The 16,129-nt window shown below is 45.5% G+C and overlaps 1 protein-coding gene across 1 annotated transcript in view; it reads right to left on the bottom strand.

Moving 5' to 3' along the window:
* Positions 1–16,129, bottom strand: part of KSR1 (kinase suppressor of ras 1) — a 736,034-nt gene that overhangs the window by 257,279 nt on the left and 462,626 nt on the right. The window contains exon 4 of the mRNA XM_069614610.1: positions 15,610–16,081. Within this exon, the coding sequence (XP_069470711.1) occupies positions 15,610–16,081 (472 nt within the window). The remainder of the gene's footprint in view (positions 1–15,609; positions 16,082–16,129) is intronic.

A 16,129-nucleotide genomic window follows, 5' to 3' on the forward strand; every position in this document is an offset into this window, starting at 1 on the left:
CCGGAGGTCTTGAAGACGGACTTCAGAGTCAGAGGGGTCGATGAGAAAGACATCTTCAATGAAGAAAACACACGAGGAGCGCCGAGTCTCACGAAGTAACACGTTCGTGGAAAAAACGGAACTGAGGCTACGGGCACCGTGCGTCCCATTTATAACATCCCGTGACGTTGTCCTCGACAGAGGCCCTTGAGGGACATGGACCTGACGCCATCGACGCAGGACACCCACTGCCGAAAAAGTTTCCGAAGTGCACAGCTGTCGACATTACATGTCAAAGATGTGGACTGTGTTGGAGGACACAATCCATTCAAATTACTTTTACTTCTATGTGAGCTTTGCTCACTCACCGTATGCCTGCTTCTGACACACGAGCAGAGACTGAGCACTCTGGGATCACTGCCAGCTTGTGAACTCACCGAGTAAGACGTGCGCCTCCATTCCCCTCGTCGCTTAAAGGACTTCTGCTGCTGTTGCTCCTCGCAACCCAGCAAACTGCTTTGGTTAATCCGCCTTCGCCCACGCCACCCACTATTGGAGCTCCTCTTGTTCTGGAGGCCCTGCGGTGTACACCAGCTACCGGAGACAGGTTTGAGGCCCTTGGGTGCACGCCAGCAACCTGAGAGAGCGTCCTGCACGCGTCCTGCTGCGCAGCCTCTACAGAACATATCACAAGGAGCAAACTTCCCTCCTGCACAATTCCCGCTGCGTGATCTCTGCACAGATTTCTGAAGACAAAGGCCCCCTAAGGACTAGCAGTTGATATCTGCCAAACAGTGTTCCCAACAGTCTTCCCTCTCCTCCAGCTTCTGCCTGGACTGCCAGCACAAAACATGCTGCTTCTGCTTCCTGCCTCCTCTGCTCCTCTCACACAATGACGACTCTATGGCCTGCACACGAGGGGGTCCTTTAAGCCTCCGTCTCCCTCAGGTGAGGGTCATCTGCATTAATTAGCTGACCACTCCTGCAACATGTACCACTTCAGCCCTCTTCTTCGTCCCAGTACTTAGGGAATTAAGGGACTTGAAGTCCCTAATGGAAAAATTAGGCTCTCTTATTTCCGTTTTACTTTGAAACCCCAGTCTGTTCTTTATAATATTCTTTAAAGGAACATTATAAGGATGAGTCATTAGCCCGGATTGAAAAGGAAAAGGGATACTCTTAAATCTATTCTTCACATATTTCCTTTTATTCTACCTTTTGGTGTTCGGGAGGTCTTTAGTTTTACAGGTCTCCAGAATTTTAGAGGGTGTTTAATTTCTCACAAGGTCTAGGAGTTTATGATTGTTTTCACCGCTATTTACACGTGTATCTTGTGGAACAGCAACTGCGTCTCATCTCACGGAGTCCTCTCACTCGGCTGGGCTTTTTCTCCTCCCAGGTGATCCTCCTGCAGACCACCACCCCCAAGGTCAGGATTAGAAAGCATCTGCCTTACCCTGGCCACCTCGGTGGAGACTTTTGGCAGGGGAATTAGTGAGGAGTTTGTATGATTCATCACCAGTCTTTTGTGTCAAAGGGAGAAGAGATCCATGAGGATGAGGATGGAGTAAAGTGGGAGAGTTTGGAGTGGTGAGAAATAACAAGGGAGTTTGAGATGTATGCAAGGGCCATTCCAGTGGAGTGTTTGCTACTAAAGGACAGATGGTGAGAAGGGGAGAGGTGATCCAGTTGAATAGCATACCTTCCATGACATTATAGTATTAATGCTTTGGGTTGCTGGGTCAGTGAATTTCAGGATGGGTACGATAGTCACTTCCTCAAAGCACGATGGAAGATCACAGAGTCCAGTGAAAGGATGAAGGGGAGGAAAGATGGAGACGAAAGAAGATAATGGGTGCTTGATCTTGAAATCAACTGTGTTCTGGATAGGCCTATCCAATTAATATGGGGATGCAGTGACAGTAGAACCTAAAATGAAGAACTGGTTTCATTGAGCTAGGGATGAAGAGCGCAAGGTTTATATTTGCAGGTTTAGGAAAAGGCAAAGTGGGGACAGAGATGGAGAAGGGCAGTAAGAAGTGGTAGGGGGAGCTTGTTCAATGGAAGGGGAAGAACTTGTGAGGAGGGAATATTAGGTTAAGGGAGTTGCTGCAAAACTAGGTTTGGAGATTGTGAAGAGATCAGGAATGGGTCAGATAGGATAGAGTCGAGTTGCACATTATGGTCAGAGAAATGTGTGGGGCTGAAGTCACCTATGAGCACAATTCCTCAACATGTAGAAGGTCAAGCAAGAGGTTGGGATCAGAAATGAGTTAAGACTACCAGGGGCAGTAAATACTGGGGGCATAGGGCCATGATTTATAAACATGTTGGGCAATTCAGGTTTTGAGATGAATATTATGGACTGGCGGGGAATGTGTCAATCAAGGATAGGATACCATTGCCTACACCATTCTACTCTACATCCTATCTCACAGGATGAAACTCTCAGACTATCCTCAAACGGCTTACCTGTTTTGTTACTGACAGGAAACACTGTCTCCATGTCCTCTTTTTGAACCAATACCACACTGGTCAAGTACAGGGTTGTGCAAGGCTCTTCCCTGTCGCCACTCTTCTTCAACGTGTAGGTTTAATCCTTTGGACAGACCCCGAGAAAACCCAATGTCCATTTCCACCAATACACAGATGACATCCCCACACAACGCAAAACAAAGAGGTGATGGCTGGAAGGTTTAGAATTCATTCTAAACCTTTGGCAATTGCTGCGGGCAACCCTCCAGACCATCGTTCTTCGCCTGCCAAGCCATTACAAAAACGGGAAAGATCATATGCAAATCAGGCTTGGGTCCACCCTAAAGGGTCAGTCAAAGCCGAACTGCAAGGTCCAAGGGATGTGACCAAGCAGTTTGGGCTGGACTGCCCCTTTTGGGGTGGGACCAAGCCTGATTTGCATATGGCCTTTCCCCCTTTCGTAATGGCTTGGCAGGTGAAGAACAATGGTCTGGAGAGTTGCTCATAGCAATGCCAGAGGTTAAGATGTATTCTAAACCTTCCAGCCATCACCTCTTGTTTTGCTTAGTATCCCCCCACACAACTCCACAGCCTCAAAAGCTGTCCCTCCACCATTACCTCCTGGATGGCCACCAACTTCCTCAAGCTCAACCCATCCAAAATAAAATACCTCATCTGCCCCCTCCCCCCCAGACACAAACCCAAACTCACCCATAGACAACCCACATATACCCATCACCACATTTGTCAAATTCCTTTGCTTTACCACTGACACCCACCTCTCCTTCACACACCACATAGCTGCTGTCACCAAAACATGCAATCTACAAACTACACCTCCTACTAAAAATCAGACACATACTTCCTCCTGATGACGTCTGCCCCACAGTCAGTTAGAAAAGAAGTTCTCTCCAAGTTGGACTATGGCAATTCTCTCCTCACTGGACTCCCCAGCATCAAGTTTGCCTCTCTGCAAGCCATACAAAATGCACTAGTCAGACGACTCATCCTTCAACTACCCAGACATTCACACACATCACCCCAGCTTTCACCAAGCTCCACTGGCTCCCCACACCCCAAATAATTGCCTTCAAAGGACTCTGTATTATGTTCAAAGCAATGCACTGCAAAACGACATCTTACCTTCATGTCAAACTCAAACCCATCACCCACACAAACGCCAAACAAGCAAGCCAGCATATCCTTCACAGTACGATTTGCAAACTAACATGCACTCAAAAGCAAACATGCACCCACTGCGCACCCAGGGCATGGAACACTCTACCTCTTCATATCTGCACTGCACCCCCCACCACCACTTTCAGAAACTGCCTCAACAATTCCTGTTCCTGCACACATAAAAATGCCCCTCCATAGCCCCTGCTACCACTTGTCTATCCTAATCCTGTTATCCTATCCTGAAAACATTTGCAACTTCTGTTTCACTTCCCACCTTCTCAACCTTTGAGCTTTGTAAGGCACTCTGATAGCCTCCATGTAGGGCCAGCACTCAAACATTATAATAAATTGGGCATTTCAGATCCCATGGAAGAGGCCAACAGTAGGGGGACATGAAAAGGTATTAGGCTCCATGGTTATTCCCAGAAGGATTTGGCGGCCAGGTGTATAAGGTCCAGAAAACGGAGGCGTCTGAACAGAATGCTTTTTAGGCAGTAGACATGAGATGAGGGTAGAGAAATTGGACATGAAGGAGATATTAAGGAAGCCCCAGGTGAAGACAAGAGAGAAAGCAGGAGCGGGGGTGGGGGGCATTACAAAGAACATTGTGGTGAAAGGTGGGTTGATGGTCATGCGGAAAGGGTGGCTGCAATCTGCAAGCACCACTTTACCAGTGGTAGTGATCAACTGACAAGGTTGGCATGCAGCAAGCAGAAATGACAATGTAGGGCAGGTAGTGGACACATTAAAAGACAGTAATAACCAATAAATTACAGTACCAGATCGAAAGAATTAAAAAAATAAGAATTAATAAAGCATTAATTCAAATGACGGAGGACAAGTCTTTGCAGAGGAAATGCGTAATTAATGGCACAATGCAGGAGAAAGAGGATGCCTAGAGCTTCCCTTTCACCTTATTCAATAATTCACATGTTCAAACCTCTCTAAGATATGGAGGCTATTTCCACAAAAGCCATGTTTTGCACGACACTGAGCTACAAGGACACAACTGCCAGCTATGGAATAGGTGCACACTGACATTGCGATTATTTGAGAAACAATGTGTATTCTATACTGCCACTATCTGATGATGCCATGGACTGAACCTTCAGTCCTTTATCACTTACCTTAGAAAACTTAAAATGCACACTGTTAATCAGAGGGTTAAAAAGCATTCTCTTCTGACCTCGGTCACTTGGTTCTCATAGGCCTCAATTTAACGATCAAACAATAAGTGGTGTTTCTCAAAACACTCAATGCAATCAATTCCATTAGGAAGAAACAGAGACATTCACATTTTCATCTTCGTGGTTTAAGAATGGATGGCCATTCCATAGTCTAACACAGGGATCTGCAACCTTTGGCTCGCCAGATGTTTTGGACTATAACTCCCATGATCCTGCCCCATTTACTATACTGGCTAAGGCTGATGGGAGTTGTAGTTCAAAACATCTAGTGAACCAACTGTTGCAGACCTCTGGTCTAACAATGTATTTTCCACTATACAGGTGACCCATTAGGATCTTATACTGTATTCCATTGCAGAAGAGCGAAGTGCAGGGACCATCCTGGTGTTCAGGTGTGATCGGTGTGTGTGGTCCGATCCCATCCTTGCGGAGCTCGCTTTCTGGGACCTGCTGGAGTTGTGTCAAAGGCCCCCTGCATCGCTCCCCTCTCTCATTCTTTCACATTGATATGCATCTGTCGATAGACATTTGTGGATACACATTTTGTTGCTATGAAGCCTCCCAAACGCCATTGTTATGGCTTAAGGAGTGGGACGCCCTGCAATGGGAAGCGCCCTCATAGTCCCTCGGCTTTGACTGCTAACATTAAAAAGACCTTGCGTGCCAAGAAAGCCAAAATATCTCAAGTGGATGGGTAGCCCAAAATTAGTGGCTTTTTTGGGCCCACAGCAACACTAGTCGATGATGGATCAAAAGCTGAATATTTATCTTTGGTGGGCGCTCCCAATGCTGTCAAAACTACACCCTTCACTTCCCTGCTCCTCAACAACAACAAATCCCTTTTAAATTGATGTCCTACACTCCAGAGAAATTCATTAGGGATAGCCACTATTGGCTACGATAACATTATTGGCTCGAACTGTTCTGCCAGCCCCGACCTTGAAAAACTGTTCTCTTCTCCTGAAGAGACATACAGTGAGCCCAAGGTCTATTGCGATAATGATGCTGTGAATTTCACTCATGACCGCTCAATGATGCATTCATTTCCAGGGGATACTCCCAGTGGTAGGACGTTAAATGTTCTCACATCAAAATTGGATGCACTTTTACAGTTATATAGCAATCTGGCACAATATGAATGTGAGATGATAAATACTCTAGCAAGGGTGGTAGATGTCATACTTGGTTGCATCCTCGATCTTATTCACACTCAAGCAGTGGACTCAGGGGGCCATAGTGCCCCAACCACCAGAAGCTCCTGTAGTTCCAGCTCCTCTGGGTGTCGTTCAGATGGATCAGGTTCCATCAATCAGCACACATCAGCCTCCCCTTGTTACATTGTCCCATGCATTGAAATCTCTTATTGCTGGTACCAATGCAATCTTGCAGGACCCTGTGAGTTATTGCGGGAACCGGGGAGCATGCCACAGCTGATCTTCGAAATGAATTCTCGATGATGAATAGCTCACCTTGGGCCCGTAAAAGTAAAAGACAACGGCAGAAGTGCCAATCCAAGAACAAATTATCTTCAGCTAGCTGTTCTGCTCCATTTATTGCAACTGTTCCCAGTTCCATACTGCCACATACGAGTACACACTGGTTACCAGAGAGCAGGTTGATGGCACCACGAGGCAGGTCGTCCTACATGGGCCCATAGATAAATGACTCTACCCTTCTTCCACCACTGTAGTTCCAGCCATGCCAGTGCCAACACGTATGGACTCAAATAATGAGAAGTCGGCGTCAAACCTGGAGTTCCCGTTGAGAGTTCCTTCAGGATCCCCTATTATGGCAATCCGCTCAATGCAACCAAGGGACACTTTCGTTTTTGTCTCCTCGCTCAAATTTGAATCCCTTACCTGAAACCTGGAAACCTCCCCATAATGAGTTTGGTAGTGGGTCACACTTCGGGAATCTGCTAAAAATTGAGGAAATTAACCACAAGCATTTCTGCTAGCCTTATGGAAACAGCTGCCAGGTCTCTCAGCTATTACTAGTGCTGACATACTACGTGTCGAACTGCCAAATTGTTTTAGTGCAACAAACTGGGTTTTAATTGAGTTTGTATCACTTGTGGTAACTTATCTATTATACATGTGTTCTAACATATTGCAAAATTTGTGTTTTTGGCTAACAGTAAGTCGTAAGCAAATAAGTAAGATCAATGATGTTGTTAATTTTAGGGGTTCTGTGATTATTCTTTAGGCCCACAACTTTACTACCGATCATTTGCCTGAAAGATGTAGCCTGTTGACCACAGTAGAAAGTGCTCCAGACAATACACATAGGAACAGAGACCACGTGGTGGGCCCTAGAACTCCCTAATATGAATAAGCAATGACAGCGTAAACATCCTGAGTATGTAGCATCGGTTTCATGGAATTCATATGGTCACTTCTCTTTCTTAGAACAGCCAGTTGGTATCTCACACACACACACATTTAAGTGGGGTATTTGACCACAGGAAGTTGGGTCCACCAATGATTCTCCCAGAGCCAATTACATGGTTTCATTAGTCTCTACTAATATGTATGGACCCCCAACAACAGCCCATGAGGTCGTCCACAATTTCAACTCTGTGCCACTCACCTGATTGCACAATTCGAATCGTCGCGCCAATGTCGTAGAACATAGCTGGGCTTCAGAAACATATGGATGATGCATCCTGGCTAGACCTGGTGTGTTCCCACGATATAATTGCCCTGCAAGGAACTTGGTCCCTGGTGACCCATGACATGCAGGGTTTTGCAACTTTTCACGAACCAGCAGTAAAGGGGAAGGTGGGGCGCCCAAGCGGTGGATTGAATCTCTGGGTTAATGTGAAGTTATTCACGTCATTATGCATGCACCCCATTGTCTCAGGAGATTATATGGAAATATAACTGCATTGTCCTGACGGGTCAAAACTTTTGCTCATTCATTTGTATAATCGATATGACAATATTGTTAGTAAATCCTTGTTTCCATTGCTGGACGAAAGAGTAACCAAAGTGAGGGCAAGTCAAACTGGCCCGATATAAATGAACATTTTTAGAGATTTAAAACTCCAATTTGAACCTCTTGAAATTATGGTGGGGATTACGTAGGAGGAGGCTGCAATATGAGTGTGGGGGAACTGGTGGCAGTTCACTCTAAAAGGAATTATAGACTCGCCGAGGTAGCAGCAAGAGTGCTCTTGGCCCTCGGCCTCAGGGCATGAAATTGAAGAATACTGAGTGATCGCCCTCCGGGTAAAACCTTTAGTATGCTCTCCGAATACAGCCCGTTAGACTACATTCTGGTGAATGTCGAATCTTGGGAACACTGGAGGATTTTAAGGTGTTGAAAAGGCCGGAAAGCGATCGTAATCCTATTGTAGCAGGGTCACTGTTTGACATTAGGGGGGGGGACTAGCGGACCAAAAACTATACCAATTGAGATAAAGCATGGATCCAGACATGCCATTAAGTGGCACTTATTAGAGTTAGAGCCAAAATTACAGGACAAATATGCAAACATTCAGTCCCCACTTGAGATGTTTTGTCTCAATGAGGCTGACAATGTAGATCACTGGCTAAAAGTGCATGAAATGATCGTTAGCACTGTGGGATCTGGGCTAAGAAGGGCTCGGTCCATTGCAGGCAGCAGGGTAGCACTCAGTATCCCGTGGTATGATGTGGAATGCCGAGCTGCCAAAAGGGCATTGATTGAGCATGCCAGGGGGCTTAGGGGAGAGGGCACATTGGCCATGGCTGAATCCAGAACCTTATATCGTAAATTACACAAAACAAAGAAGGTGGAGTATGCCAAACATTTGTGGGACAATCTCTTCCAACCCTCTAAGTTGGGTGATTCCAGGGGCTTTTGGCTATGTCTTGGGTGCGGGAGGAGTAGTGATCAAAATTGAATTCAGAACAGCATCCCAGAGGCGGCCTGGATCGCCCCACTTTGGAAATCTTGGTAAGGCAGATAATCTGGCCTCTAGCATGAAAATAAATTGGGGCTATTTCTGATAGGCCTAAGAAGGGGGACAATGCATCCCTGGTGTTGACCATGCACGACATCGAGGAGGCTCATGTCGCAGAAACTGGGGAAAGCGCACGGGCCGGACATGGTCCCCATTGATTCCTACCAACAGGAGGTGGTTATATGGCTCCCTTATCTGTTAAAACATTTTAATGCCTTGTTGTAAGCGAATAAAGTTCTTTTTTATGGACCCAAGCAATACTTGTCCCCATACACAAGAAGGGAGATGGGGCTTACCCCGCTAATTATTGGCCCATCTCCTTCCTTGATGCGGGGAGCAAGGTGTTTGCCAAGGCGGTACTGGGACATTTGGACACTTGGAGTCAGGAGGTGGGGGCTTTGCACAGCCTCCAAGCCAGATTCCAGCGCAATATTAGTACAGTGGACCACATTTTAAGACTCTACCTGATCTTGGAAAAATATGCTACACTGCGGACAATGAACATTTACGCGGTCTTTGTTGATTTAAAGACTGCATTTGACAGCGTACCTAGAGCAGGATTTTGGAATGCATTGATTAAATTGGTTGTGCTGTCTGGAATTTAAGAGCAATACAAATCACTTTACACCAACAACGGAGCATAAATTAGGCATGGGTTGGATGTCCAAACCACCCCCAGAATAAAAATTGATGTTGGAGTCAGACAGGGCTGTGTCCTTGCCCCCGAGTCTGTTTTGTCTTTTTATGAATGGGGTCATTGATTTATTGGTGGGTGCGTGCACTGACCCCCAAAGTTGTCAGATGAGAGAATTCCAATCCTTCTATTTGTTGACGATGCAGTTCTCCTCTCACTGACCCCGAAGGGCCTTCAGAGGCAATTGACAATTTGAGAGTTTTTAACATTCAAAAAACGCAGTCAATGGTGTTCAGCAGAAATAGGGTTAAGAAAACACCACGACTCAAAGTCAGCTTAAGAAGTGAGGCTATTGAGCAAGTTATGAGCTATGACTATTTGGGGGCCCGACTGGCGGCCAATTGTGTATGTAAAGACCAGGTGAATCGGGCAGGATTAAAGTTGACTAGGCACTGGGGGGCTGTGTCCAGATTCATTCAAGCCCATGGGGCGGGCCCGGTAAGTGTGATCTTGCCGATTTACAAGAGTCGGGCCATGCAGGCAGCCCTCTATGGAGCTGAACTGTGGGGCATTTATAATCCAGGTACGCTCCAGGTTGTGTAACAGAAATACCTTAAAACAGCCCTGGGCCTGCCTGTAAACACGCCTAATGCTCTGGTTTATTGGGAGTTGGGCCTGCAGAGTATTGCCTACATATGTCACATGAGGCCAGAGTTTTTATGGGCTAGACTCTGGACAAATGGCAACTTGGGTCATTATAGAAGAGCTGTTAGGGATGTCTTAGCCCAGTCCGGAGGACCCACCTTACCCTGGCTACCGGCTATCAGAAAAGAGTTGTTTGCCATAGGGATGGCGAGTTATTCGGTCCCGCCTGAAGCAATTCCATGAAACATTTAAATGCAATGAATAAAGGCTTTACGAAAGCATGTGGGAGCGAGAAACCCCAGCAAAACTTACAAGTTCAGCTAGACTGGTCTCTTGTCCAGGAAAGAATATCCTGGTTTTGAATGTTATCTGGACAGACTGCAGCTGAAATGAATGAAAGCTCTTTATATGAAGCTGCATATCGGTAATCTTACCCTAGCGATTTAAAGCACAATTGGAACTTGAGTAATCCAGCAGTCTGCCCTGTAGGGAAGGCATATCACATCACAAATATTGACACGGACACAATGGACACAATTTATAAACCCTTTATTGATAATATTGGGGTTGAAGAAACACCTATTCTGCCCTATATCTACGATAGGAGTAGTCTCGACCATCAAACGATAAACAAAACAGTCCCAGTGGAGTCAAAATGGCCTATAGTAACAAAAAATGAATGCCTTCCCTATTCCTTGTACAGAAAGTGTAAAAAGGAGAAAATGTATGCAAAAGGAAAAGTCAGTGTTCAAATGAAAATGTGGCTGAACCAGCTCTCCTCCCCACGTTAGGTCTCACGAGGTAAGGAGATCCTTATAGGCAGGATGACAAACGCTGGCTCAGCTTTCAACACAGTTCACAACCGTGGATCGAGGCCCTCCTGGCCTTCCACATTTAAAGTTCCTTTCTCTGGCTTTCAAAATAATGTTTCAACCAAAACGTTCACAAAGGTTCCCCTCTGCCACGCTCAGACCTCTCACGCTACAGTTCACACAAAGTTGCAAGGGGGCTCCCTTCCCCAATCTTATGTCACAACCGCGGGTTCCTGGCGTTTATGGAAGAGGTGGAAACATGGCGGCCGTCTGACTGTGCCGCCACGTTGTGCTTACAAGCGCTGTTAGCGGTCTAGTCCTTTCCATCATGGCCGCCGCCGAGTGTATTTCCCTGTTTACGCTCGGCGGCTCGGCGCGTTGCAACTTCTGATTCCTCTTCATTGCTAGCGCTCCTTAGTTCTCTCGCTTGGTGGAGTTCCGCTCCTGTCCTCTTTTCCCCTGCTTGCCTCTCTCATTCTGTTGTCTTCTCTTCCCTCTCTTGCCTGCGCCCCGTTATTCTCTTGGGCGCTTGGTTTGCTCGCCTCCCTTCGCTTTCTCCTGCCTTGCCTCTATTTGAGTTTCCTCTCTCTCTCTGGCTCCCCCCCCCCATTTGATTCCATCAGTTCCGTTCTCTCAACTCACCTTGCTGAGCCCTTACCTGCCGGATTTGCCGGTATCCCATATCCAGCTGGTCTTGGATTCTCCTCTCGTACCGCTTCATCGGATTTCTACGCTCCGAAGGGGTTTTGTGCCGTAAGGCTTTTCCCCTTGCTCGCTTGTCTGTCGCAGGGGGGAGTCACCGCTGATTTGTTCCCAAAGGGTCGCGGTGGCTTCCTCCCGAGGCCGACCCTATCTACACAAGAAGAGGAGGACTTTTACTCATCGATCCCGCGGAAAGAAATTGGACTTCTCATCATCATCAGGTGAGGAGGAAGGGGAACTTGAAGACTCTCAGGGTTCGAGTGGGGTGGACAACATAACGGATAACCCTGTCGATACGCTCACAGCATCAGGCATTGTTGATATCTTAATATATATCGGGTCTCCCTCAATCGGGCTCGGACCACTTTCGGATGTCAAAGTCTTTCGAATGTGCATGGTTTTCTTCATAGACCACCGCAGGACCACCTCGATTCAATGTTGACTATTACTTTCACTCTTGCGGTTTGTTCGGCCTTTAGCTTCAAACAATGCACCTTTCACTGAGACTTTTGATTGGGCTACTTCCTTTCACTGGACCACTCTGTTACTTAGTATCGCTTATCTTGCAGCTGTATTTCACTTTAAAGTTCATTCACAGGTCTGCCTTTGTTCGCGTTTCATCTGCACATGTGCAGCCTTCACTTGTGATATATTGTTGCGACTTCATTCACTTTAAGATACAGCGGTCTCTCAGGCCACTTGCCAACTCACCGTCTGTGTGCGCTTCTTTCTTGTTTGGTGCTTTCTGATTTTTGAGTCAAGGTTAGTACCACAAGCTTGACCTCAACTCCCCAACTCTGGTTCGCTGGCATACTTGAAACACAATGCAATCTTCACTTCTGGGATCTGGCCTTCTCCACGCATTTTTTGCAGCCTGTCAGAGGCAACAACCTCCAATACGGAAGCCTTGGGGTTTTCCACCCGCTATGCTCGTCCCTTGATCTGTTTCTCTGTTCCAGTAGGTGTGCCTTCGTCCCAAAGGTTCTGCTCATTGTAGTGTTCCGCCTTGCTCAGAGTGTGTCTTTTGGTGTTGCCTTTTATTCGTGCAAGGAGAGCTAATTGGTATTAGGTGTATTCACTTAGGGTAAAGTGCTTGACTTTGCCTGACCCGATTAACGGGACATGTCCAGTCCGATGTGATAGAGTTAGTGTGGTTACTCTAAGTCACCCTCTTCCTCGGCCCAGTGTTTTTGCAAAAAGGGCGGGGTGGTTGGGACTTTGGCAAATCCTAAAAAAATAAGATTGGGTAGGTGAACAAAAGAGGGGGGGGAATACCACGTCTCAGCATCGGCTATCTCACCCCCACTCCCCGAAGACCCCTCACCCATGTGATTCTCCCACACTGGTCATACCCCAGGGTCTGGATCCAAAGGCAATGGCCATACCCTAGACACCTGCGAGAGATTCCAGCGGCCTAATGGGTGAGATAACCTCTGGTTTCTCACAGCCCTTTCTGTCCAAATGAAATTGAAAACAGTGCATTTTATCCTGTTTTGTCCAAAGTATTCTTATATTAGAAAAAAATATTTGATACCACTTTTCAAACAGTTTTACGTCAGAAGGGTCAATGAGGCACTCCACCTTTGTTTGGCGGGAGACTGTGAAATAGCAACCCATTGTATGGGGAACTATTTACTTCATGCATGGAGAAAGAACAGTGGGGAAAGATCACCGATCACCAGAGCTCCCGCTTTTTGGCGTATTAAAAGGGATTGGAAGGCAACAGATAAGGGGATCTCATTTGGACATCCGATTGAGCTATTTGAGCTTATCACACTCAACATCTAGATAAGACTAGGCCAATCGAAATCACCCAATACCTCTCCCTTGAGTCCGATAACTCAACCACAGGGAGGAAGATCACCTCCACACATGGTTGGCATTGATTCAGGAGAACCTCATCTTATTTCAAGTTGGGCTACACTAATGGAATGAATAGAATTCCCTTTTCTAAGGTTAAGGTGACCAGGGACTGGTCGCTACCCATGTAAACCATTCAGCTCCAGATAGGAGCAACACCTGAGCACTGAAGTGGACAAGATTATGAGGCTATGAAGAATCAACGTCTTGCCAAGACCCTTGAAGAAGAGATTTGTTCTCGAAACGCGTTGTCACTTTATTAAATTTGCTGAACTAAACTGTATTATGAACTATGATTGAGATATTTTATGTTATGACCGCATTTTGACATTGAATTGTTTAACCTAATTATGTACTTTCTGAAGGCATTTCTTTAAATACTTGGACGATTTGTTTGCTTGTGAAAGTGTGCCGGGGACGGGAGTTCCCTTATTATGGGAAATGTTCTTGTTCATTGTTAAGGTTTAGTCCATGTGCCAGGACTGATTTTTCTCCTCTGCACCTTAACTTGTTTTACATTTCACACATTTTGCTCAAAAATCTTCCTTCTTGATACAATTTGAATAATAAGGTGTGCATTGGGTAAGTTTCGCTTATGGAGAAAGAGATTCAAACATGCTACCCCAATGCCAAAAAATCTTTTAGTCCCGGATAGCTAGCTGACTTATACCATTATATTTTATCTGTTTATTTGAAGTGTTACAGCACAATGTAGATGTTGTATTTTTACTCATTTCTTCTACTAATGACATTTAATATTCATTGTGATTTATACTGCTGTACGTTTTTGTATGTGTCGTTTATGATTGGTGTTGGAAGTTGTACACACCTTAAAAGGCACTAATACCCAATAAATTACAGTACCTGATGGGAGAATTAAATAAAATAAAATGAATAAAGCATCCATTCAAATGGCAGAGGAGGGATTTGCAGAGATAATGCACAGTTACAATTTCCACAATGCAGGAGAAAGAGGATGCAGAGAGCCTCCCCTTTAACCTTATTCAATAATGCACATGTTCAAACCTCTCTAAGATATGGAGGCTATTTCCACAAAAGCCATGTTTTGCACGACACTGAGCTACAAGGACAAAGCTGCCAGTTATAGAATAGGTGCGCACTAACATTATGATTATTTGGGAAACAATGTGTATTCTATAGTGCCACTGCTATCAATCTGATGACGCCATGGACTGAACGTTCAGCCCTTTATCACTTAGCTTAGACAACTTTAAATGCACACTGTCCATTAGAAGGTTATAAAGCATTCTCTTCTGACCTCGGTCACTGTGTTCTCATACTCCTCATAACGATCAAAAAACAATTGTTCTTTCTCAAAACACTCAATGCAATAAATTCCATTAGGAAGAAACGGAGACCTTCACATTTTCATCTTCGTGGATTAAGTATGGATGGCCATTTCATAGTCTAACACAGGGATCTGCAACCTTGGCTCTGCAGATGTTTTGGACTGCAACTCCCATGATCCCGCACTATTTACTACACTGGCTAAGGCTGATAGGAGTTGTAGTCCAAAACATCTGGCAAGCCAGATGCTGCAGAACTCTGGTCTAACAAATTATTTTCCACTATTCAGAAAAGTAACATTAATATAGTAAGTCTATACGATTTACAAGTGGTGGGACAGTACCTACACCTGCAGCGCTGCCCAGACTTTATTTTTGTTTTTACATCCAAGGGAGGATTAAAAAGCACTTTCAAAACACCATGAACTCCTTCCAGGTGGTTGCCATTTTTGATGCCGGGACTTCCTGTATGATATACATATGGGTTTGAAAATATGATGTACTCTAACCCATGCATTTTATGTACCCCAACCCATCACTCTTGTGTAATGTCAAGTGCAGGTCAATCCTCCAATCCCATGCTGTTGGTACACTGAGTTTTTATTCTCACTGAACATCACTTGAGAGTTTTAGGGGAGATACGCCGGTATTAAAAATAAAAAAGAATAAATAGAATGATTTTATTATCCCCATTAATTCAGGCTTTAAAATGTCTGACAAAGTAACAGTGACCGCCTGGTGTTTTTAAATGATGTTAAAAATGAATGAATGTTTTCAGCACTAACAGTAGATCAGATCATATGGGTGGTATAATCAAATAATTTCAATAAATTCGAACACAACGTGATTGTCCAGTATTAAAATAAATACAAGTAACACTTACTTATGAGAAGAGACGTCATCTATCCGATTACCGAGCTGGGACTCATGGGACTTGCTTCTCCTTAAGGTTGAAAAACTTGGCAGAAGCTGAAACATTTTCCGACCGGGTGGAGGAGGCGTGCGGGAGGGTTTTACCTTTAACCGCCTCCTTGACAAGGGTGTCGTGGGTGGTGTGACTGCAATGCCCAGAGGAGTCCGGGGTGTCAACCGATTGCAGTGGGCAACGGCTGAGAAGGGATCCAGCAGGTTGTCCGTGGAAATAAATGGTCCATGGCTCGAGGCAATGCAGTCCGAAGAAGGGATTGCAGAGACGGAGACAGAGCGCGGTTGATGGTGGTTAGTCTTTGCAAATTGGGGTAAACCAGGAGTCTGTGGGAGTCCCGTTGAGTAGGGAAGTTCAGCCGGTGGGGTAGAGCCGCTTTCCCGCCGTCCATCGGAAGAATTCCACATCACATCATCTTTTATTTCTCCACCTGTTCAGCAAGATTGACAGATAGTCCAGATGTTAGTAAAGTGACCTA

The sequence above is a fragment of the Ambystoma mexicanum genome, chromosome 9 (assembly GCF_040938575.1).
Source record: "Ambystoma mexicanum isolate Mex_15411 chromosome 9, UKY_AmexF1_1, whole genome shotgun sequence".
NCBI classification, from domain to species: Eukaryota; Metazoa; Chordata; class Amphibia; order Caudata; family Ambystomatidae; genus Ambystoma; species Ambystoma mexicanum.